The 24,421-nt window shown below is 37.3% G+C and overlaps 5 protein-coding genes and 2 pseudogenes across 9 annotated transcripts; 5 read left to right on the plus strand and 2 right to left on the minus strand.

Annotated features, from left to right (window-relative positions):
- Window positions 1-6,416: 6,416 nt before the first annotated feature.
- LOC113734081 (transcription factor MUTE-like) lies at window positions 6,417-8,276 on the minus strand. The gene is made up of 3 exons (XM_027260407.2): window positions 8,107-8,276; window positions 7,455-7,856; window positions 6,417-6,814 (listed from the first exon to the last, which is right to left on the minus strand). The coding sequence occupies exons 1-3, from the start codon at window positions 8,200-8,202 to the stop codon at window positions 6,716-6,718; spliced, it is 597 nt and encodes a 198-aa protein (XP_027116208.1). The 5' UTR covers window positions 8,203-8,276; the 3' UTR covers window positions 6,417-6,715.
- Window positions 8,277-10,172: 1,896 nt separating this feature from the next.
- LOC113734079 (dual specificity protein phosphatase 1-like) lies at window positions 10,173-13,488 on the minus strand. Of its 5 annotated transcripts, none has more exons than XM_027260403.2 (6): window positions 13,295-13,488; window positions 12,260-12,497; window positions 12,011-12,146; window positions 11,457-11,577; window positions 10,815-10,960; window positions 10,173-10,544 (listed from the first exon to the last, which is right to left on the minus strand). In XM_027260403.2, exons 2-6 carry the CDS (start codon window positions 12,365-12,367, stop codon window positions 10,519-10,521), a joined length of 537 nt encoding a protein of 178 aa, XP_027116204.1. In that variant the 5' UTR covers window positions 12,368-12,497; window positions 13,295-13,488; the 3' UTR covers window positions 10,173-10,518. The 5 variants fall into 5 exon arrangements, with proteins under 5 accessions (XP_027116204.1, XP_027116203.1, XP_071937917.1 ...); XM_027260402.2 differs by having other exon boundaries at window positions 12,260-12,436; window positions 13,295-13,478; XM_072081816.1 differs by having other exon boundaries at window positions 12,260-12,494; window positions 13,295-13,478.
- An 854-nt stretch (window positions 13,489-14,342) lies between these two features.
- On the plus strand, window positions 14,343-15,989 carry LOC113734082 (probable aspartic proteinase GIP2). Its single transcript, XM_027260409.2, has one exon. The coding sequence runs from the start codon at window positions 14,504-14,506 to the stop codon at window positions 15,764-15,766; it is 1,263 nt and encodes a 420-aa protein (XP_027116210.1). The 5' UTR covers window positions 14,343-14,503; the 3' UTR covers window positions 15,767-15,989.
- On the plus strand, window positions 15,811-17,178 carry LOC113735354 (probable aspartic proteinase GIP2; annotated as a pseudogene).
- A 681-nt stretch (window positions 17,179-17,859) lies between these two features.
- Window positions 17,860-19,494, plus strand: LOC113735280 (probable aspartic proteinase GIP2; annotated as a pseudogene).
- Window positions 19,495-19,521: 27 nt separating this feature from the next.
- On the plus strand, window positions 19,522-21,007 carry LOC113735352 (chitinase CLP-like). The gene has a single exon (XM_027262366.2). The coding sequence runs from the start codon at window positions 19,707-19,709 to the stop codon at window positions 20,946-20,948; it is 1,242 nt and encodes a 413-aa protein (XP_027118167.2). The 5' UTR covers window positions 19,522-19,706; the 3' UTR covers window positions 20,949-21,007.
- Window positions 21,008-21,933: 926 nt separating this feature from the next.
- LOC113735356 (probable aquaporin NIP7-1) lies at window positions 21,934-23,761 on the plus strand. Its single transcript, XM_072081817.1, has 5 exons — window positions 21,934-22,254; window positions 22,374-22,598; window positions 22,679-22,876; window positions 23,144-23,205; window positions 23,320-23,761. The coding sequence occupies exons 1-5, from the start codon at window positions 22,075-22,077 to the stop codon at window positions 23,501-23,503; spliced, it is 849 nt and encodes a 282-aa protein (XP_071937918.1). The 5' UTR covers window positions 21,934-22,074; the 3' UTR covers window positions 23,504-23,761.
- The last annotated feature ends 660 nt before the right edge of the window (window positions 23,762-24,421 follow it).

Consider the following 24,421-nt stretch of genomic DNA (forward strand, 5'->3'; position numbering starts at 1 on the left):
AAAGAATGGCTGTGATAAAATTTCATGCAGAGAGAATCAAAGAAGCAGTGGTAAGTTAGTAATAATTTATGATTAAAAAATTGATGTGAATGATAGAAGTCAAAAAAGTGAGTTTGGGGGTTAATTCCGAGGGAAATTCTGCGTGCAAAGCGCTATGTCCGAGGTATTATTAGCAGAATATCACATGATGGGGTTGGTCCATGTTTGCCACTGCCACCACCTCTTTCCGCCTATGCCCCACCACCCGCCACCCCCTCAGCTCACTACCGTGTGTTTCCGGTCGATCATATATTATTATTCTTTCTTCGGCTTCTATATATATTTTTTCTTTAAATTAGTTCCGTTTTAGGTATAATTATTCCCATGATTTGATTAATTAGCAAACGTTAAGGAGAAAAATAAGTAATAGCAACGAATAACACACCTCCACAATTGCAGAAAGTATGCCCTAAATTTGTTTGTGAAAATAAATGAACAGATAATACTACTACTATTATAAGGTCATATATTCCCCATCAAAATTGAATCGGCAGGGGTGGTCAAGGAGATTAGCGAGTCTTCTTTCCTGTTTAATTTTTGAACATTTTATTTTATTTTATTTTATTTTAAGTGCATTTAAGTTTTATGGGAAGGTCTTCACCAAAAAGGAGGAGAAAAAAAAAAAAAAAAGAGGGTATTACGTGAAGGTTGTTTCTAGCTATTTTGCACTATTAAGGAGGTAAGTGTAATTAATACAAACCACAGAAGATTTGAGGGAGGAGGTTTCTGAAATTACCTATTTCTTAATTTTTATCAGCAAAATGTTTTTAAAATTTTTCCATGGAAAATTAATTTTGTTCTTTAATTTGTTTATGTTGGAAAAGGAAAAAAAAAATATAGTTGACAAATACAAAAGGTGGATTAATCAGCCGAGCCGCCGGAGCCGAGCGAAAGCCAGCACAGTTAAATTTCTCGGTAAATAGTAGAAAACGGTTACGGTGGCAGAAACGTATTTAAAGAACCTTAACAGGGATAAAGTGGTAAAAGGAGGAATAGAGAGTAAAAACGATGACGGAAGCCCATAAACGGCGAGAACTGTCCGTTAGCCTGTAGCTGAGGGCCCTAATTTGTGCAGAAGAGACGGAATCTTTTTTTGTTTGTAGGATGCGTTCAAAATGGGTCCCACGATGGAGGAAAGGGACCCACTCCCCACGCCAGCCTCATTATTACCCCTTCTCGCCGATTTCACACGGATATGCGTCTCTATCTTTACGCAGTATTATCGTACTTGTACTTAATTGTATTTCAAAAAATAAAATTCTTGTACTCAATGGGCGTAGAGTATTACAAACTTTTTTTTCTAGATTTTGCAAGTAAGAACAACTTCTTGCTATATTCTCGATTGTGATCCAAATCAACAATGGAAGTTACAAATGGAATTCATAGCTATAGTTTAGAAACTTCAAATCCAAAGATCTTTACAACTTTAAATCCAATTCTGAGTGCCTCAATCGTGTGAATTTTAACATTTAAAATGTGATGATTTAAACATAATAATATGATTACATCTGATAAAGCACTATTGGTAGGAGATTAATTAGAGTCGCTTAATGTGTTAGTGACATGTTCTGATTTTAGAATAGAGTGAACTTCTCTCTTTCAAACAATTTTAAAAAAATCATTTTAAAATAAGACTTTTACTTAAAAATAATAAGAAAGAAAATTGACAAAAATCATGTGATAACTAAAGGTGCGTTTCATAAAATTAAAGTCTTAAAACTGAAGTTTAAAATCTGAAATATGAAGTCTGAATCCATTAAGTTATTAGATTGTTAAATATTAAATCTAATATATTTGAACGCATATCACATTCAGTGATAAGTAAATAGCTTATCAATTAATTTTTTGAGCAAGTTTTGCCTGAAAAATTTAGTGCTACTTAATTAATTCAGATGTTTAATTCTTGGCTATCAAATAGTCTGAATACATTAAGATCTGAATCCATTAAGTTAAAGAGTTGAATTGAATTATTAAATATGGCCTAAGATAATTACCCATAATTCAGGGGGAAAAAGGCATTAAGTGAGAATAATTTAATTTACAAAAAGAGCCAAAGCGGGAAAGATGAACAAATGCACTCCAAGCCTGTACACAAGAATTGGAATCACAGGTTAACCTAGTGCTATGACAAAGTTACTAAACCATGCCGTAGTACTACAAACGGTCCAATGGACCATAAAGAAAAATCTTACATTAGATTTCTCGTAAATATGAAAATTTAGAAAAGATCTGGGGAAGTTAGTACTTCCACATTCCCATCATTTACAACTGAACCGTACACGTGGTGTGATGCATTGGGTATAGTACTTTGAGAGGAGGTTGTGCCGATGAGGAAATGAGGTCAGTGTTGGGTGAGGGTGTGCAGTAGGGAAGTGTCATAGTAGAAGATTTGATGGTCAAATCCTCTTGGGTCTCTACTACTTCTGCTCAAGGACATGAAGGAACTCAGGACTCTATTCCTCTCTTTAAGTCCCTTTTTATCATATACTGTAGTTATTAAAACCTACCCGGACATCAACGCGGCAGAAGGATCAGGTTGATGGATTAGTAATTCAATGGATGGGTTACTGGTTGAACCGTTTGATCACACTATGTAATAAAAAAAATATAATATAATTAAATAAATATATACATTATAATATAAATACATAAATTCTTAAATGTTAACAAGTCATAATCAATTCATAGTTCATAGTTCAAACACACAAGTCACGTTCATACGCGTTTCTTAGTTCATAAATTCATATTGATAGTAAACACAAATATAAATGATAAATTTAAATGTCAAAAAAAGAAATAAAACCATAATTCTCAAATCTCTTTTTCAATTTTTCTCATCTAATTGTCAAAAAGACGACAATACCTACGTTGGTGTGGTTGGTCAAATTAAAAATTTGGGTAAAAAGATAATGGATAATTTCAGAAACCTCCAGTGAGGTTTTTGACAATTTCACTGAGTTTCTCTGAGATTTTAAAAATTATGCATACCTCCTTTGATTTGATAGTTTTATTAACAAAATCTTAAAATAATATTAACTTGATCAAATTTTTAAATGAATATCCAAAAATGCCCTTGTGCAATGAGTTTTAATTTACTTCCCTATAAAATTATATGATTATCTAATGTAATTATAAGGAAAAGGTGCCGAATTTTTTATATCCATACCTACTATTTGATATACAACTATAATAATAATAATAATTTTATCACTATGATAGGATACTTTTAATGGTATTTTATTAAGAATTTAGATTTATAAGATAGAAAATAAAATGTTAAAATAATTGATTCAGAACTTATGAATTTTTTGAGTAATGAGATTATCATAATTTAGTAATGATTTTGGGCAATTTCTTTTTGATTTATTGTTAATTTTACTATCAAAAAATAGAGAACAAAGATTAGCAAAAAAACATCGAATTACGTATAAAGTTAACTCATCAAAAAAATCTTTAGTTCGACATTTGGTTACAATAGAAATTAGAGATAATAGTGGTAATTTTACAATTTTATCGGTAAAAAATTAAAACAAAAAGGAATTAAGAAGAAAAAATAATGCAACAATAATTTTAAAGTCATTCTAAGTATACGCACACCAAACAAGGGAATTTCATTAAAATATTTAACGGTAGTATTGTCATTTAGGGGAGGTTTTTGAAATTATTCCAAAAGTAATTTCACAAAAATTTTCAAAACTCGCCGAGTTTAAAAACCGCCAGGTTTAGCGGGTCACCGATTCGACCGTCAATGTTAAGCAGTTTAAAGCGAATCGTCTGCGACTTCGATCCAATTACTAAACTGGCCTAATTTCATGGCAAGTCCATTGGTTTGACCGGTTCAACAGCCGGATTCGGCCAAATATAATAACTAAGCTTTTCATATCCTCGTCACCCGAAGTATCAAATTCAGAATTCAATCTTGTAGCCAGAAAATTAGTACTCTCGTAAAAGATCAAATTCAGAATGAATTCAAACTCTGCACCTTACAGTGAGGAAACTGGTACTCTCGTGAAAGGCAAAGAAGCTTGTGGGGGTTGCTTGATTTTCCAACGTGCATGCGCGAATCAAGTGTCACGTTGTGCCTTTGTTCGGATTTGAGCAGCCAATTTACTAGCTAGCCAAGTAATTGAGATTCTACTTGCGTAGCATATCCTCTAAGATCAAAGGTTTATGCAATTGCAGAGTCCGATTTAATTTGTAATTTAGGATCGCTATCAGCTCAACTTAATTTCGAACGTTTATTTCAAATTTTAAGTATAAAAAGACCTTTTTATTGGTCTAGCGGCAATAATTTACTCTCTGAGACTATCTTACAGGGGAGGGGGAGCCAAACTTGACTTGTACGGGTGCTAGAAAGTGAACCTGTGGACTTGACAAGAAGCACGCTAGTGTGGTGTGAACCTCGACACTTTTGTACTCGCTGGATTTTTCGAAAACAAGAAGCACAATACTTCATTTAGTGGACTTTGAACCCTTTCCCTAATTAATGCATTCCAAGAGATTCTCGACTAGATCAAAACTCGATGGTTACCTAGTTCTTGGTTGACTTGATCTGATTAATTCAAGTATATATTAATGACCCTTATCTTGGTCGACATTCTCTATAACTGCACCAACAAATATTATAGTTGCAGATAAACCAAGTACTTGAGTCGAGAGAAACCAAATCCTATCGGCCAAGTGGAAAGAACATCGCTTGAAAATGGCTGTTTTTCATGTGCAGTATCACCTAGGTTTGGCAAAGTCACCATGGAAGTGTGAGCAAGCTGGTAGCTAATAAGTCCGCTGATCATGTGAGATTGGGGCCATGAATCAGGACGATGTATTTTTCTTACTGGTACTATAATAACGAACAAGAAGTTTGCATAAAATTGCATGTGAGGATTGACAATGGACAAAAAACAATGGTACGAATGATTTTCCTAATCTCATGTGACTGAGCAATCATGAGGATAAGGTTGCTGTAACAAGTTTTTGATTCCCTTCAAAAATCTCTGTTCATGGGACCATTCTCAATTATTCTGTTGAGAGGGGAAGAGCCCGGCCTACAGTTCTACACACGTTGTTAGAAACCTAGAACATAGGGAGGCTCAGTCTGGAATTCTGAAGTTTAAGTCAGGAATGTTGAATAGAGAGGCCAACAAAAGAAAGGGCAAAAAAAAATTCTCATCATAAGAAAATTTCATGTACTGGAAAAAATGAAATAAGTATCATTAACTAGTTAAAGAACTTTTGTACGTCCAAATTTGTTACAGCACCGGATTGAATGAGAAGGAAACTGTTTCTTCCAAGTCGCACTACTTTGAGGATTCGGCATGGCATAGTCGAGGTGTCGTCTTGCCAGGTATTCTTCACTTGGAAATGGACAAGCAGACAAATGGGCTTCTAGCCCAGCCCAGGTTCCAGTATTTATTGCCGAAAAAGTCACCTTCTTTTTGGGGGGGGGGGGGGGGGGGAGAGTGGGTATATCAACAATATTTAGTTCCTCACTTATCATATGATGTTTTTTGTGGACGGAGATTATCCAATTTTCTTTCAATGCATGCGGCAAGATTTTACCTAGGATTGAATTTGAACGTTGTCAGTCAAAAAAAAAAAAAAAAAAAATCATGCACAGGTATAAGTTGGACGAGATGTTCTCTGTATTGCTTGCAATTGGGAGGAGTTAAGAATCCACGAACTGGGCCATAATAGTGCAGAGGTTTCTACTTGGATAGCCTTGGCCCGTCAATAGTGTCTGCCGATTCCACATTCCATGGAAGTTGATGTATGGGCCCGACATGATAAGTTCTGCTTGATCCTTCACTTGGCCTAACGCCAGCTCCACCTCAGAACCATGTCTTCTCTCAAATATGAATGGGTACTTAATTCGGTACATACTTTGATTAAATCTGAATAAGCGTTTAAGATCTTATTCAAAGGTCAAATGATTTTTGCATACTATAATTCGCGGATTATAAATTTGAGTTTTACTCAATCATCTCTCATCGATCGATTTAAGATCGGGGATCAAAGCTAGGCACAATCATGTAATTATTGCCATTTAGAGTGATTTTAATTAATTTGAAGAAAGAAGATGTTTATCCAGTTCTTTTGTCTATTTTCTTTTTTTTTTTTTTTTGGTAGAATTGACGTATTGAAAATTTCTGAAACTAACTTGAAGTCTTCTCCTCCCCACAATACAATTAGCTGTTTACATTTTATTTGTAACATCGATCATTGAGGGTAAGTACAACTGAAAATAAATTCCATAGGACCTTTCCCTTACTCAATTTCTCAATTTCTTCTAAGATTGAGTGATAATCTAAAATGAAAATTTTGTGGGGAGAATGATGGACGACTAGCTAGAATATTGATTGTATGTATACCTCCTCCATTACCAGCTTCTTCAAGAACTAACAGAAAAGTGGACTTAGATTTTGTGTTCTTTCACGTAGTGTGGAAACTAACGTTAGGGTATGCTAGCTAGAGCACTAATATGTACCATTAGTGATAATGCTTGACCTTTCCTTATTTAGTAAAGAGTACCGTGTTGTATGCATTAAAATGCATTCAGGATGCCAGTTTCTTTACTATACAAGGAAAAATGCTATATCACTTAGGTCCCAGTTTCATGGGATGTCCTCGAAGAAGGGAAGACATGTACCACTTACATAAATTTTCTCGATCAGCATTCCTATCCTACAGTTTCCTTGGCATAAACTGATTGGAAGCGGAAACTTTGTTGAACCTCCATTGCAAGTTCTTCCAGGCTCAGCTGACACTCAAGCCCTATCTGCAGTGAAATAATCACAAAGCAAAAGCAAAAAGAGGAGAAAAGTGAGGCGAAACCATATTGATTAACTTAGAACTAAAAAATGAATATGTTCATCCATGAACATATACAAGGTACTCCTACATTTCTCTTATTATATCCTTCCTGTAAATTTAAATGCTAAATGGGTTAAAGCCAACGGATGAAATCGTTGTTGGCTTTATATCTAACTACCATACTGTATACTACGTACTATATTATAGGTGTTATGCTATCTGATTGATCATTAAGAGTATCAAGTATTCATTCCTATACATTTTCTTTTCCTATATATGAAAAAATGTTAGTTTTTGTTCGCTCAATTTTCTTCTTTGATATTGATTGTATAGGTGAAGTTTCAATTACACAGATTGCCTGTTGCCTCAGCTCTCCGTCATTGTTTACGAAATAATGTCATACCTACTGAATCAGCAAGCAATACATGTGATAAATCCTTACTAAATAAGGAAAGGTGATTGACCATATATAGCTAGTCATGTTTTAGAGATTATTTTCCCTTCCACTGCATATCTTCTTGCAATCAATTTCTGCATAGCCAGCGCTGCTAGCTCTTGATATTGGATGATCAGAGTAGCTATATATATATATGTAGCACATATACCTTGATGACAAAAGAGTAAAGAACAGTATCTTCCATGCTACTGATATTCAAATGGAGAATTTCAAAGGAGAATTTCTCCAACACACTGATGATCCTTGACAATTGACCAGGAATTCGCTTAGAAACAGTTCTCAAGATAACGTTTGATCCTGATATCTTTGCTTCCACATCAGCCACCGGAGAGTTGCAGCATGTTCCGACTTCCTTAAACTTATCATGCCCTCCAAGTGAACTTTCAGAGTTAGGACTTAGCTGCAATAGGACTGGCCTCGGGCTAGGACCAGGAGGTCCAGGACTAGGGCTCAGACTCATCCTTCGCTTTTTTGCCTCTAGGGATTGTAGAACTTGGTGCAACTCCTTTATGAATTCTATTACACCCCCTATTATTGATGCTTGATCTCCCTTCAATATCACATAACAAAAACATTTCAATATGTTAAAGCATCCCAAAATTTCAGTTAATAAGTTGACCAATACCCATGGATTAGATTAATGAATTATGCCGTTCTCCAGTAGCTTAAATAAGGTGGTAATTATTTGAACAAATCATTCGAACCAAAATCGATTGGCATAATTTCACTGCGAAACTTTTCCAAATCAAAAACCCTTAAACAAAAAAGGGATGGGGAATAAAGAGGTAGGAATAGTTTACCCGCTTGATGTAGAAACAAGGTGTCAAGGAACGTAAAACCTTGAGATGTTCATTCATTTGTCTTCTCCTGTTCCTCTCCACAGCTATGTGAGACATGACTAGCGATGCTAGAGTTCTTGGCAGCTGAGAAACAAAGCTAGCTCAGGTAAATTATTTTGCGTTCTTGTTATTCCTTTGTACCAAATTGGTAGTATAGTTTCTTTCTTTCCCCCTATATATATAGGCAAAAATACATGTCAAAGAATCATATCAACCTAGTGAATAGAGAAAGAGGGGACGGGAGGATATCTCTACTAGGTCTAAAGTTGATGTAGTAGTATATAATAAATGCAAAATGTTGCAGTCTCGTGAGGTTAATTAGTTTTACTCCCCTTGTCACTCTCTCTCTTGCAGTGTATGTGAATATTTACATCTCACGTTTATTATCTACGCAACAATTACGCCTTCCCCCTCGTGAGATAAAATACAGCAGTAGGGGTTAATACTTAGGTAGCAGCTCTACCACTACTTCTCATCCTTTGTGACATTGTCATGCATATTTCCTGCTCCTCCGCTTCCCTTCATGCGTGCCACGCTCCATCCTTCATCTCTTCCGACTCACCATCCATCCGTCTTTCTGATATTTTGTCCAAGGCCAAGTTGGAAGCCGGATGCCTTCTCTAAGTCCCTGATCAGATGAAGTATCATATTTTTCCTACAAGCAATTATGCATCTGATCCATCTGCTAAATAGATAACTCCAAGTTAGTTAATGTTCATATATAGGTGTACTGGTCATACATTTGCCATACTTTTACTGGGTTTTAACCGACACGGAACTGTATTTTACTTTTCATCCAGACGAACGTGAGATGAACTAACATAAATTTGAAGCTGAAGCAAGGTTTTGGTAATATAATAAATGCAAAGAAAGAAATTGCTTACATGGCAAACCAGCTAGTCAATTAGTACAGAAAAGTCTTGGGAAGAAAAGAATGTATATGCCTGCCTGCCTGCCTACCTGCGTAATATTTTAGTGTTAACAAAATATATTTCGAGTTGAAATAAATTGTAGTGTTAATACAGCAGAATCTTTAATTTAGCAAGTGCCATTGTAGTGAGGTTTGCCAACCTTGTTTCCTATGCTGACCAAAACCAAATTTTACCAGATGAAGAAAAAGGGTTTGTCTAATGTCTACTGTCTTCACCTTTTCGCTATTCGCTCAGATTAAATTTTACTGCAACACCCTTGTTTCTTTGTAACTGTCTAGCTCGGTAGCCTGGTTCAAAGGTTACAAAGCTGGGTGCTGCAATGCAATGTTGTTTGTTTACTGCATTGTAGAGTGTATTGGAGGAAACCCTTGCGTTATTGTGTAATAATACGTTCATCAAGATTCGAATGGTGTGAACTGGAGAGCCGCAGGCCCAGTGTCCCACCAATAATTCTGTCTCTGAATTCTCTGCTGCTAGCCTATGGGCCCTATGGAGGACTTTTGGCGGCTGAAGCCTGAAGATGGGGAATTTTGTGGATGACAAGTTGTCTTCTGGAGGACCCCAATGGGTAAAATTGAATTCTTTCCTCTGCATGGCATTGTCCACAGAGACTTGTAATTTTCACACTACTGCTCATCAGTCATCACTACTACCATGTATGAGCACTAGAAGCAGTTTTTCTCACCTTACCTTATCATAATCTCATCATTTGCGTCTATTGATTTAGGGGACTCGCAAAAGCATGGACAATGGTGATCAAAGTTAAGAAGGTTAGCATCTTGGCTCGGATATTGCATAAACATGTATTCTTTCGGAAATTGTTGCATTAATAAGTTAATGACATGGAAAAAATTGCCAATATGTTACTGAGATTACTGCATCTTTTTTCTTTTTTCTTTTTTCTTTTTTAATTAGTGCCAGCGTAAGAGTAGTAGCTGCTCACAACTCTTGTAATATTTTTTGACCACATCAAATTATGTAGTTTAGACTTCTTTGAATTCCAAAGCTGTACTAAACTACTAATGACATTTGCCCATAATCATCTTAAGAATAGGATATTATAACAGGTGCAGCTACATAGAATCAAGGTAAGAATGCGAGGAACACAGGAACTGATACATATCTAATCTCGGCTAGCAAGCCTTACATCAATCTGGTTCAGTTGAGTAGTCGAGGCTATTATCCTCGGTCAATGACTCAATGTCTATGTTAGTCGAGGCTATCATCTTCTTCTGATCTTCTGATTGATAGGATCAGAAGAAGAAGAATGCTCAATCAGAACTCTTGCTGTATTCTTATCAAATAAAGTGGCAAGTTCATGACCTATTCAGGGCAATTTTCATATGACATCAATGTTTATTTTGAGCTATGTAGATCTTTACACATGAAACTTCTGTCTTGACTGTCTTCTAGTGGTATTGCTAATTGATTGCTTCCGCACTTAAACTTCGCTTGTAGACTGAGAGCCTGCGTTTCAAAAGAGTTGGCAACAAAAGAAAAGATCATCTAGTCAAAGAAAATTTCTTCAAGTAGCAAAGCTCGAGCAACAAATGTATAAAGATATCTGCAAGAGAAAACATCTACCACTGGCAAAATGGATTTATGTATTGAAGCACTACTAGCTCTGGCCAGGAAGAAGGTACTCAACAAAGTAGAAGCCAATGAGCCATATACTTTAAAGGTGAAATATCATGTCTGGCTGATATTAAACCCAAAAAGAAAAAAGGGAATCCCAACCTTTAAGAGTTTTCCCAAAGTTCTGCAGTTGCGACATAAAACCGGGATTAGGTGATGCCACTGGCCTTTTATTTCTCACATGTTCCAAAGCTTGAGATAGGCTCATACCATGCTTTTTCATTAGATAAGCAACAACCACTGTGACGCTGCAAGGTTAACATCTAATCTGAGTTTGCTCCAATTCATCATGTTCTATGTTGTAGAACACAAAAGACAACCTCAACTAATTTGAGATCAAGACATTAAATGATTCCAGGCATCAAAAAAAGCTCATAAGACAAGATGTAAAATCACTTAAAATTAGAAAATAGGACTATTAAAAATGTGAGGCAGTCTGGTTACCATGTTTGGTTAACTAATCTAATCATCAAGCTATCTTTTCCTTCTAAATGTTCATGAGTCCAACCAAAGCATGACTGAAGTACTATAAGTAGTCAAATATTTCCCTTTCTATTACTCAGATCCAAATTACAGAATAAGTTACTTCTCAAATGCTATTGTTATCTGGCATGTTGTAGAAAACATAATCCAAAAATGACCTCTTCCAAACCACCAGAAGGTGCAAAGCCCAATTTGTGGTGGCTGTTTGACAAATACATCTGCAAGACCTTTAAGTATTTAGTCCCAAAGCAGAAATATTACCTCCTGGATCTTCCCATAAAGCAATGTACCAAAACACCACCTCCCTTTCTCTTAGCTCCGTCAATGAATTCAAAGCAGTCATCAAAATATTGTGAGATATTTATGTCTTCCCTGTCTGGTACTGTCTCAATTCAAATATAACAGAAAAGGATCAATAACATCTTACTTAGTAGAATGGACAACAAAATTTGTAGTGATCTCATTAATACAATAATAAGAAGTCTTTATTTAGGTACAGATGATATGAGTTGCATGGGAGAATCAACAGCTTTAAGCAAAGCACAGAGTTGACATACGGCACTTGTACAAGACAAACGTTCTGCCCTCTTAATTATATCAACTCCCGAACTCCCCCCTTCCACCCGAAGGAAGAGGGGGGGAGGGGGGAATAGAGGGAAGGATAATGACAATAAAAGGAAAAAATAAGCAACTTATTAAGCTATGAATAACAGAAGAATTATTCTCATTCAAAAACTAAAAACTCAGTTCATACCAGGATTAAAGATCATCTGAGCTTAAAATTAAAAGAAATATGATACTCTGAAGAATCTTACTACTAACTATTTTGTAGACAAAGTCATTCGGATGAGCAGGGGGCAGAGAATTTGCGACTGTCAGAATATGGGTTATGTTTAAGCTTTTCAATGCAGTCTTATTACTGGCAGCTCCAAGAGAACCCAAGTAGAGACCCTGATAAGTATCAGAACTTTAACGTGAATATAGGATATCCATTTGAAGTATACAATTACCAGGTTGCAACTAATCACAACAGAAAAAACTAAACAAAGTCCAGGTCAAGTTACCTCTTCAATTTTGCTCGGAATATTGTCCTCTCTGACGCATTTTGTAGTATACATTGCTCGCCATAATGCTGCAATGCGTTCTTTATAGATTTCATCGAATCGATCCATTTTCAGAACACGAATTGGTTGATATTTCTTTATCTTTTTCTTCCAATAAAGTACTGAACTTTCCAAGTTCTGAGAATTTCTCCAAAACAAAATTGAATACGATGTGTAATCAGTATATATCAGTTTCCTGCTGCAGAAGAGACGCAAACTGTTGATGCATCTCAAAACAAGTTAAATGAACAAATTCGAAAGAAGAAAAAATACAAAATAAAAAATGAGTACCCTAATCCATGAAACAATAACCTACACATAGAGCTCCATTCCACCTGTTTCACCCAACTTTAAAGGTTTTCCATTTTCTACTGCTAAGTTATTCTTGACTCTCAAAAAGATGCAAATTTTCTTAGATCATTGGCATTTACTTAGTCAAGAAACCAACTTCTATTGTGCTTATTTTCTTGAAATGGCAAAGGTGCTGCCCATGAAAAATGAAACCATCTCATCACCAACAAAAAAAGAAACAAAGAAAAAGAACACACACACACACACACACCTTCCTACCTAATGAGGAAGTAACATATTCGACCAACCGGGGCATGTAAGATTTCACCGTGTGTTAGTAGTACACTATCAAGCATGAGGAATTTCGGCTCCGCAGTTCCTTTTCAGTTAATTGTACCAGCAATAAAAAAATTGAAGATAAAAATCGCATCTTTTTATTCCTATCAAATTTGATAATCGGGCAGGAGTCGAAACTGATGCCAAATCAGATCAAAATATTATCTCGGCTATTGCAAAATCCAAAAGCAAGAACAAAAGAATACCTCAAAATTCCATATATTTACACCTACAGGTTACTAATTGGTTGGCAATCAAAACGAGGGAAAAAGGAAAAAGACAACCAAATCATCCAATACTTCAGAGAGCCAAGATGTACGTTACCACATGAATAATACGAATTCTTGATAATCTGAAGAAAAAACTCACAGTTAGATATGATGCGAGGGGAATCTGCTTTGATAGTTGAATTGCAATGTATAGATGAAAGTGGAGAAACCTCTTGTACCAACCGCTTTGCGGTAAGGAAGAAATGGTTAAGAGAGAATTTTGATTGGGTGGGTTTTGTAGTGGATTTCTTTAGAGTCCACCACTAGTTTTGCTCTGTCAGCTATTAGTGATCTGGCCTACTGCCTATTGGCATATTCTCTGTTTTTATCTTTCTGTTTTTATCTTTCTATTATTTTCTGTTATTAGTCACTGGATTTAAGGTCCATGGACTGGTTCAGTTATCAATTGGCTGAATCCGATTACTTCGTGAGTCTCGACTTAGATTGCTCATTTGGACCGTTCTTTGACGTTCTTCGAGTGTTTAATCTAACTGTGTGTGCGTGTTATTGACTCTTTGTGAGAAAAAAAAATTTATTTTCTCATTTTGAGTTGGCAATTTCACGTTGAAAACATTTCACTCTCTTATTTTTAATCCCAAATTGTTTTACAGAGGTGAAATTGGCAATTAATTCCCCACTATTTTAAAGTTGTTTAGTGGTTACAAGATGTCTTTATACATGCTTTAAAGGAAGATCAACTGTTAATAAAATTTGTCTATTGAAGATACTTTCTTAATTCATCACTTAAATACGCATGTCTATATTTATTATTTTTAAACTCCTTGAATAAAAGTATCCTAAAGTTGTTTAGATTTCAACTTTTTTTTCTTTTTTCAATCAAGGCCTATATAGTTTTGACACATTTTAAACAAGAGTATGGTATACATGGTTTAAAAACCTACGATCAAATGCGCATGCATATTATTATTCATGCAATACACTTGAGCACAATAACATGATAAATAAAAATATATTTAAATTTCTTTTTATTATATTAAAATTAGTGTCTTACATTTAATCTCCATCATTCAATTTGAGAAAACCCTGTCATGGCAGAGGCATCTGATCCCAAGCTTTCTGGCTTGGAATTGCAGAAAAGCATACAAAATCTACTCAGCAAAGGCTAAGGCCTTATCCACTTCCCATTTTTCTTTAGCATTGTAGGCCCACTAGACAGCGGATGACTATTGACCAACTCAGTCAGTCGCGGCGCCCCTACGCAGCGCGTTAGAAATAGCGACGCCAATACGAATGAAGGCCCCTCTTTCTGTGTGTCTCCCTCCTCCTCAGTATTCGACTATTTTCTTCAATGGCTTCCCTCTTTCCCCTTGTTCTGATTTGCTTCTGCACTGTTACCATAGCCAAAGAAGGCCCCTTTTTGCCAAATTCTGTAATTCTTCCGGTGACAAAAGATATTGCAACACATCAGTATGTGACACAAACATACGTAGGTGATCAACCCCTCGCTCCAACCAAACTTGTGATAGATATTAGTGGTTCATCTTCTTGGATTGATTCTGCCCATCTGCTATCTTCATCTGGGCATCCCAGACCCTTTGGTTGTTTTTCATTGCAGTGCTCATGGGCAGAGGCTAATAGCTGCACCAGGCCCAGCGGGACTAGTCGCAATACTTGTACTCTTGAAGCAGAAAATCCCATCACGAATATGGTCACCAGAGGAGAGTTAACAGAAGAGATCATAGCTGTGCAAGTCACTGATGGGATAAAGACAGGATTAGCTTCTGTTCCTCATTTTCTGTTTTCATGTGTGCCTGCATTATTACTGCGGGGATTGGGTGATGGTGTCAAAGGTGTGTTAGGCCTCGGAAACACTAGAATTTCACTACCATCACAAGTTGCTGATGCATTTAGCTTCCAGAGGACATTTTCTTTGTGTCTGTCATCATCAAATGGGGCTTTGATCGCCGGCGAAATTCCTTATGCTTTACCTCCTAATAATGACGTTGCAAAGTCATTAATGTACACACCCCTTGTCTTTAGAGAAGGTAGCAAGGTGCAAGGTTACTACATTAATGTGAAATCCATCAAAATCAACGGCAAGAAGTTGTCGATTAATGAATCGATGTTATCGGTAAATCAAGAAGGTGTTGGAGGGACCAAAATCAGCACAGCAGTTCCCTATACCACCATGGTGAGCACATTGTATAATACATTTATTAAGGCCTATATCAAGGCTGCAATTGGTATGAACATGACCATGGCGCCTCCTGTGGCACCATTTGGGATCTGCTTCAGATCAGAACGGTTGGAGGCCAATAGGGATGCATCTAATGTGCCAATTATTGATCTTGTGCTGCAAAGTGAGATGGTTAAGTGGAGAATTGAGGGGAGGAATTCGTTCGTGCAGGTTAATGATAAAGTTATGTGCTTGGGGTTCTTGGATGGAGGATCGAGCTCAAAGGCTTCTGTCGTACTAGGAGGTTATCAATTGGAGGACAATTTGCTGGAGTTCAAACTTGGAACTAAAATGCTAGGATTTTCTGCTTTGGCGATGGGACATACAACTTGCTCTGATTTAAGGACAAGTTATATCCCTAGGGAAGCATTTTGATTCTTGGTTTTGTTGAAAAGTTCTAGATGTGACTTGGAAGACAGATGACCCTTGTACATGTTAGGGGCCAACTCATTGGAAGTAGCTGTTTAGGATTTTAGCTGAATCAAAATACAACATCCCTTACTGAGAGCTTGTAGAATTACTTGTGAAACTTTCTGTGTAACTTAAAAAGTTTTCTTTGATGCATCGTGATTAATTCATACTGAGCATTAGTCTCTAATATCTCGGTCCTCCTGTGCTTACATTTTGTGGTTTCTGACCAATCGCGATTAATATCATCATTGTTTTGCAATGCGTTTAGTTCAGAATATCAATTGATCACTATGCAATCTGAACTAGCCATTTGCTCAAACGTTGTAGTAGGCTCCAAAGAACCAGTCGCTGGCTGCATACTCTAATACGTCACCAGAAAATCCTATTTAGGAATCCGATATTCCTGCATGCAAACATTCACCTGTCAGTTTAACATGAGCTGATCATATGATTCAATGGAACTGACCTGCAACGGCAGCATCTCTAATACTGGAACGTCTGAAGACCCATAGGATCAGAAACCATACTCCTTTTCATATTCTCTCAAATCAGCCAAAGAAGTCCACTGGTGCCAATAAAACTCACACTAGATCTTGGTGGCGAATCCTTAATGGGTCGATTGCGAGAAAGGCTACACCAGCTCAACATATCAGCGTGTCCATTGCCGTTCATCTCTCTGTTCACTTATCAATACCCCTTTTGGATGCGGCACATGCCATGATGGTCCAAAACCAGCCTGCAACAACCATGCATGTTCAGTCTCACATGAAAACACCATAGTTCGTATTCAAACCATTGGTGAGCATGCCAAAGATGTCATCTCCCTTCGTTCTACTCATGGATCAAATCCTGGCCCTGTTGTTTCAGTTCCATACAGAGTCTTGGAAAGGTCAATTTACGGTGCTGTTACTAATGCTTTCATTGATTCAGTAGCAAAAGTCCCTAGAGTGAAAGCTGTGGCACCATTTAAGGCACGTTACAGTGCAAAAAGCCTTGGTTCTATACGTGTTGGTCCTGGTGTTCCATCAATTGAATTTGTTTTGCAAAGCAGGAGTGCTTTTTGGAACTTTTTTGGAGGAAATTCAATAGTGCCTGTTGGAAATGAAGTTTGTGTTTCTGATTTGTAAATGGAGGCGTAAATTCTCCTGCAGAATCTATTACAATAGGAGGATATCAGCTTGAGAATGCGCTTTTGCAATTTGATCTAGCAAGATCAAGGTTGGGGTTCCTGTCTACAACCTTGGGCAGCCAAACTACTTGTCCCAACTTCTACTTTACTTCTGAAGGTTGAAAAATTGGTAGTAGAGATGAAAAGTCTTCCAACAAACAAGTTAGGGAGTGATTTCTTAGCGAGTGAATTCCTTCTAATATCTCAGTTGCTAATAAATTCCACTTGTAACTCCTGCTTTTGAATAAAAGATATTTGTTGGAACTGGAATTTGACTACATTTTCTAACAAAGTTAAAATCTTCGTTTAAACCTAATCTATTACATGAGAAATGTGAAACAGGATACAACTCCTTCAGTTTCAGCTGCCAGAGCCAAATATTTAAGTATAAAGCATGATAACTACTTGGAACTTGGAGCTGAGTACTGTATGTTGAATGTTTCAACTTCTGATCTGTCATGTGCCCCCAGTCTTTCCTCAATATGAAACCAGATATGCAGATTTGGACCAACTAGCACCTTTCACTATTCTTGCCAATGTACAATATCTTCTAGTCTGTGCTGTATTACACTACATTCATATGCTTTTAATATGAAATCCGATAGCAGATTTGGACCAACTAGAATTTTTTGACTAATTTTTTTTCCAATGTACAACATCCCTTTGGTCTGTATTGTCTTACACTACATTCATATCCTTCTATAAAGTTGACAAGCTGTAGTTTGATCGTTGACTTACACGATAAGTCAACCATCCAATTTGATAAGAAAGGGACTTACCAGAATTAGGAATGCCTAACGGTACCCTCCAGAGAAGATTTAGAAGAAATCAACTACACGTATAACAAGTCTCCAGCTTATGCATCCAAACTGTTCAAGTCATAATTTCCATGGCTTCCAATCTTCGCAATATCTTTCAGTTTTTACTCTACTCTCTTTTCCTTTTCATCTCTATCTCCACAGCCCAAACTTCCTTTAGTCCTAAGGCACTTGTGCTCCCAGTAACAAAAGACTTGTCATCCTCCCAATAACTTACCCAAATTAGCCAGCGAACTCCTTTTGTTCCATTAAAACTAAGCATTCATCTTGGTGGCCAAACCTTATGGGTAGACTGTGAACAAGGCTTCACGAGCTCAACTTATCGGTCAGCAATTTGTGGTTCACCTCAATGCACAATTGCCAAGCCTAATACCTGTTATAACTGCACCTCCTCCCCAACACCAAGGCCAGGGTGCAACAAGAATGCATGTTTGAATACACCTGAAAATCCTTTCATTAACACTTTATATGATGGTGGTGAAATTGCCGAGGACGTGGTATCAATCCAATCAACTGATGGATTCAATCCAGGACAATTTGTTAAGGTACCGCAGTTCATTTTCACCTGTGTTCCAACTTTTCTCACTGAAGGTCTTGCTAGTGGAGTTAAAGGCACAGCAGGTTTGGGAAGAAATGACATAGCACTCCCTTCTCAGTTTGCTCGGGTTTTTGGCTTCGCAAGAAAATTTGCAATATGTTTGAGTGCTTCCACGAGTTCTAAAGGTGCTGTATTTTTTGGTGATGGCCCTTATATCATGCTTCCTAATATTGATATCTCCAAGTCTCTTACCTATACTCCATTGTTTATTAATCCATTTGGAACTGGATACGTCCCCTACTTAAATGAGTCATCCTCTGAGTACTTCATTGGGGTGAAAGCTATCAATATCAATGGTAAAGCAGTGCCAGTCAATAGAAAATTGTTGGCCATTGACAAGAAAGGCAATGGTGGAACTAAAATCAGCACTGGCAGAGCTTATACAGTTATGGAAACTTCAATATATAATGCAGTTTCCAAGGCTTTTGCTGAAGAGCTTTCTGATGTCTCTAGGGTGGCATCCGTTGCTTCTTTTGGGACATGTTTCAGTTCTACTAGTATTGGCAGCACACGCGCTGGACCAGCAGTTCCTCCCATTGATCTTGTCTTGCAAAGCAAAAATGTGTTTTGGAGAATTTTTGGTGCAAATTCAATGGTGCAGGTGAACAAGGATGTTATTTGTCTGGCTTTTGTTGATGGAGGTGTTAGTCCTACCACCTCAATTGTCATTGGCGGATATCAGATTGAGGAGAATTTACTGCAATTTGATATTGCCAATTCAAGGCTGGGATTCAGTTCTTCACTTCTGTTTCGCCAAACAACATGTGCCAACTTCAACTTCATATCTCGAGCTGAAAGAGCTTCGATTCATTTTCCAATTTCCAATCCATAGGCAATAGACAACTATTTTCTGTAATAGTTTCCTGGAATGAATAAGCAGACCAGCTGCTGCCGCGTGAAAATTTGTGGTGTGGGGGTTTGTGTAATATTTTGCTGGAATGAACAAGCAGACCAACTGATGCCGCGTGAAAAATTGCATTTATGATGATTACTTGTCACATCTACTGATTCAAGATATTCTTCACTATTTAGCATTAAAGCAAACTGTTTTAGTACATTTTATGAAGACTAACGAAACTTGAGCCTGCGATATCGAGGCAGTAACTAAGGATGGCCTTTGTGGATAATTTCAAAGTCAAAATATCCCTTAGTTGTCAATCAACTGTTTTAAGTCAATGGTATTGCTTGTTAGCTTTGGTCAGACAATTTGAATCGACCATATCATTTTCCTTTTTTTTTTAATAGCGTTCCAGCTCATTATTCTCCAGCAATCTCCATAATAATCACCAAAGATTGTAGACAAGCACCTAGCTGATAATTATGCATCTTTCTAAGTTCTTCCTGCTTCTGCTGGCCTTCATAGCATATGAAGTCTCTGCAGCTCGACCTCACAAAACTCTTGTTGCATCCATCGCTAAAGACACCAAAACTTCCCTTTACAGCATTAGACTTAACATCAATGAGCACTATGTCATTGACCTCAGTTCTCCTTTTCTGTGGTATAACTGCCCACAGCAACACCCTCTTGTGATCTGCAGATCACCTCAGTGCTTGCAAGCCCAGTCTTACCCTCCACCTTCGTGTATCCTAGAATCTAAACAACAACTCCCGCAAGTACCATGTACTTGTCTGGTCACACCTGTAAATCCTGTCACCAAATTGTGTGCCTCGGCCCAGTTGACATACAAAAATTTCGCTATCTCCTCAATAAACGGTAGTACTCCTACTGGTAGCTTAGCATTCAGTAATACTTATGTGTCTTGTGCACCTGACTCCCTCTCGAAGTCCCTGCCTAAAGGAGTTATTGGCTTGGCTGGCATTTCCAGGGCACCTTTGGCTCTAGTGTCTCAATTTACTCCTTCATTTCTTGGACTAAGCAAGAAGTTCGCAATCTGTTTGCCTGACACAGATGCAGCCCCTGGCCTCGTCTTCTTTGGGGATGGCCCGTATAATCTGATGCCTCCAACAAATTTTGATGTAGCAAGCATTCTCACTTACACTCCATTGCAAAAGATTCCAAAATCACCAGATTATTACATTGACATTAAGGCTATTTCAATAGGTGGAAAGGCGATTCTTGTTCCAAGAAAGTCGCTAGCAGCTGATAAATTAGGCCACAGCGGGGTGAAGCTCAGCACAGTTGTCCCTTACACCACACTGAGATCTGATGTTTACGGGGCATTTGTCAACAGCTTTCTAGAGTCCACTCAGGGCCTTCCTCAGCTAAATGCAGTGAAGCCATTCAGATTATGTTTCAACTCTACTGCAATTGGCTTTAGTCGGGTTGGTTTGCATGTGCCTCCGATTGACTTGGAGTTGGCAAATGGCAAGAATTGGACAATATTTGGCGCAAACTCTATGAAGCAAGTCGGTGAAGAGATAGCCTGTCTGGCATTTGTCAATGGTGGGAAGACAGCTGAACAGGCAGTTTTGATTGGATCATTCCAGATGGAGAATAACTTTTTACTGTTTGATCTAGCAAAGTCAACGCTGGGCTTCAGTTCTTCCCTGTTCTTTATTAGGACCACATGTGGTAACTTTAATTTTACAAATGTACCATGATCTCAAAATATCTTCTGAAGATCAACTCAAAAATAAATCAAATTGCCTCAGGTGCCATTAATTGCATTACGAATTGAATTATCATTAATTGCATTACCAACGCATCATTTGGCAATCACTGTTGGATTCATCTGGTCAGGCATCATTGTTGGAATCACTAACAAGTTATTTTCAAGTTGAAGGTTGGATTCTCAACAATTCCTTGCCTCACTGTTGCAGAATTCTTGCCTTGCTGTTATTTTCATCTTATCATGGTTAGGAGCCAAAAACCACTATTTTTCGGACTTAGACATTAAAAGATTTGGCGCCTGTTTAGCTTGACGAATAGATGATAACTGTCATCAATCAATCGCATATTTTTGAAAGATTAACCAAATTTATGCATGGGAAACGATGGTCATCAAGCCCCTTGATCAGGCTTTCTATGGCCTGCAAAAATAGTGGTTTTGTTTATTGTACCTAGAATGGTAATTAAAGTTTATGTTACATGAAGCTAGGCACACTCCAACGAGAAAATGCTGTCTTATATAGCCTTTATTACCTGTTCATGAGCTAATATATCTATTGTTTGGACAATTCTTATTGCTGTTCCTGAATCACAATCTACGGCTATCACAGATGAGTTTCCGTTTACCAAGTGATCTTACAGAATTTGTTGACCAAATAGGCTACCGTATTATACAACAATATTTGTATGACAGCTGAAAACCTACACTAGTCCACCATCTGCATAGTTCCTCGTACAAGTTATTGTAAACCAGAAGCGAAGAAATGATCACATATATGATTCAACCAAAAGTTGAAACAGTTAGGTAGAAAATAGCTCATATCCCGTTTATTTACAGGACATTTAAGAGGCATGAATTATTTCTTTTCTCAAGCCAAAGGAACGCAAAGATTGTGCTGAAGGATATACACTAGACCTCTCAAGTGTCCGTCCGCCAATTAAGATCTCAGACAATACGAAGACCAAAAAAATCTCCAATATTACATCGTCAGGCAGAAACTGCATATATATACCAGAGGAACATAATGATTAAGGACAAAAAAATAAAATAAAATTCTTTGCCATAATCTTGTATTCTGAGTTTCACCCCATTGAGAGTCTGCATAAGGTTGATCTGTCATGAATTCCTTGCCTGAGGATCCACCGACTCTTCATGTTTCAATTGATGCGCCGGTCAGCAACCAATTAAAGAATGATCAAGAAATGGGGACTGATGCAAAACCAATCAGTGGAGAACCTCTGCAAGAAAATCAGTCTTTTCGTGGCTTCCCGCGTGCAATGTGCCCAGGTCTCCGGAAGGTAACAGATCGCCTGAACTTACTTTCTTGTTTTAGTACCAGAGCAATACTAATGTTTTTGTTAGTGTAGCTGTCACTTAGTTTTACCTAATCAGGTTGACAAGCCTTTCCAAAATGCAGGTTTTGGCTGAAGCAGTAGGGACTTTCATATTGGTTTTCTGTATATGTGGAATCATTGCGAGCATGGAGTTAATGAAAGGTCGGATAGGACTAATGGACTATGCAACAACAGCAGCTTTAACGGTGGTGGTTGTAGTTTATGCTATTGGTACCATCTCTGGAGCTCATGTTAACCCTGCAATCACAATTGCTTTTGCAACTGTTGGTCCATTTCCCTGGTCCACGGTACACACTCCATTCCAACTATCAACATCAAAATGGTCTTTCCATACAGTAATTGATGCATTCTCCAAATTGTTGTCAAGGTTCCACTTTATTTATCAGCACAGCTTGGAGGTTCTGTCCTGGCAACCTATGCAGGAAAGTTTGTCTATGGCTTACAAACAGATTTGGTGTTGACAAAACCGTTCCATGGACGCAGTGCTGCAGCCTTCTCTGTTGAGTTCATTGCAACATCAATGGTTGTATTCTTAGCTGCAGCTTTGGCAAATGCACCAGAATCTGTAAGATAATAAGCTGCTCTTTTTCATCCCTTCATTTTTATTTCACTCCTCCTTGCCTTCTGGGAGGGGAAAGGGGCCAAGTACAGGTACCTAGCTGAACTCCAGAGAAATTCACAACCTCCTAAATTCCAACCACAAAACTACTATTATCACATCTTTAGTTGCAACATGCAATCCATATGACAATGTTTCTTGAAAATGACCTAAAAATTAAACAAAACCAATAAGATGAATCTTACAAATGCTTGTGATATGGGAATTGTACAGGTACAGAACTTGTCTGGATTTGTGGTGGGAGGAGCTATTGGGCTTGGAGTGCTCATCACAGGGTAATACCAGTTTCAACTGCATCTTGCAAACACTTTGTTCCATTTATTTAGCACACAGTAAAATCTAATCACCATTCATTTTCTTCTTAAACACTTTTTATATGCATTTTGCAGGCCTGTCTCAGGAGCATCAATGAATCCAGCAAGATCACTGGGACCAGCAATTGTTTCAGGGGACTTTGCTTTCCTGTGGATCTATCTTGCTGCCCCAACTCTAGGAGCCATTTTTGGTGCCATCTTGTATCGCCTCATCCGTCTTCAAGGCTGGCCTTGCGAACCAAGTCCCTCAAAAAATTGAAATGCTCCTCTGCTTTAAAGTTGCATCTAATGCATGATTATTATACACTGAAACAAAAAATGATGACTATATACACTGTTAGCCACAAAGCTTGATGGTACCCAAAATTGACTTTCTTGAAAACATCTGGTTGCTGCATTCTCCTATATTATTTATAAGTAACGAGGGAGATTTCTGAATCGAGATGTAAGCATGTAATCCAGTGGGCCAATGTACAATACATTATTGTTCAAATCCAGCATAATGGTTAATTCTGAACTCTGATTGGCTCATTTTTCATATTTCTCAATGCTTCAGACTCTCTCTCACTTGTTTCCGAAATCTAATAGGTCACCAAATTTAATATTGGATTATTAAGATTACTAAGCCAAAAAAAAAAAAAGCCCATTAAATGGATGCTTTTGATGTGAAAATTTAAATAGCATAAATTCGGATGTAGTGAGATCTTACCTATTTCTAAATCATTTGTCTAATACAATTACTCAAGGGTTTTTTGGGGATAAGGGTAGAGGTGGCAAATCAACCCACTTAACTAAATTTACTCATACCCGTCCATGAATAGATGGGTATGGGTATCTTAAATTTTTGTATATGGGTATAAATGAGTTACCCAGTAATACCCATTTAATAAATGGATATTATTGGGTAACCCATCAAACCCAATTAAGTCATTTAGAATTCTCTTCCCCCCAAGTCTCTTCTTTTCCCCCACCTTTTTTTTCAAATTTTTCATTTTGTCATGATGTTAACTACTTTTATTTCATTATTATTATTATTATTATTATTTGTTAGTTTTATCTTATTATTTTATTTTCTCTTAGTTTGTTAACTTGCTTATTTTTTAGCATTACCAATTTATGATAAATTTTAGCCTATTTTCTTATCTTTATAAAATGAAATTTTAAATTTATATATGAA

Source organism: Coffea arabica, chromosome 3c (assembly GCF_036785885.1).
Source record: "Coffea arabica cultivar ET-39 chromosome 3c, Coffea Arabica ET-39 HiFi, whole genome shotgun sequence".
NCBI classification, from domain to species: domain Eukaryota; kingdom Viridiplantae; phylum Streptophyta; class Magnoliopsida; order Gentianales; family Rubiaceae; genus Coffea; species Coffea arabica.

Bases quoted from the DNA above. Each gene is read 5' to 3' on its own strand.
- LOC113734081 (XM_027260407.2), bottom strand. From the start codon at position 8,202: ATGTCTCACATAGCTGTGGAGAGGAACAGGAGAAGACAAATGAATGAA. The intron at 7,857-8,106 runs GTAAACTATTCC...GTGATATTGAAG, and splicing joins CTTGTTTCTACATCAAGCGG to GGAGATCAAGCATCAATAAT. The intron at 6,815-7,454 runs GTATATGTGCTA...ATTTCACTGCAG, and splicing joins TTTACTCTTTTGTCATCAAG to ATAGGGCTTGAGTGTCAGCT.
- LOC113734079 (XM_072081814.1), bottom strand. The intron at 10,961-11,456 runs GTAATATTTCTG...TTAACCTTGCAG, and splicing joins TTTATGGGAAGATCCAGGAG to CGTCACAGTGGTTGTTGCTT. The intron at 10,545-10,814 runs GTTGGGATTCCC...TTTGAAACGCAG, and splicing joins CTTTGGGAAAACTCTTAAAG to GCTCTCAGTCTACAAGCGAA.
- LOC113734082 (XM_027260409.2), top strand. From the start codon at position 14,504: ATGGCTTCCCTCTTTCCCCTTGTTCTGATTTGCTTCTGCACTGTTACC.
- LOC113735352 (XM_027262366.2), top strand. From the start codon at position 19,707: ATGCATCTTTCTAAGTTCTTCCTGCTTCTGCTGGCCTTCATAGCATAT.
- LOC113735356 (XM_072081817.1), top strand. From the start codon at position 22,075: ATGAATTCCTTGCCTGAGGATCCACCGACTCTTCATGTTTCAATTGAT. The intron at 22,255-22,373 runs GTAACAGATCGC...TCCAAAATGCAG, and splicing joins TGTGCCCAGGTCTCCGGAAG to GTTTTGGCTGAAGCAGTAGG. The intron at 23,206-23,319 runs GTAATACCAGTT...TGCATTTTGCAG, and splicing joins CTTGGAGTGCTCATCACAGG to GCCTGTCTCAGGAGCATCAA.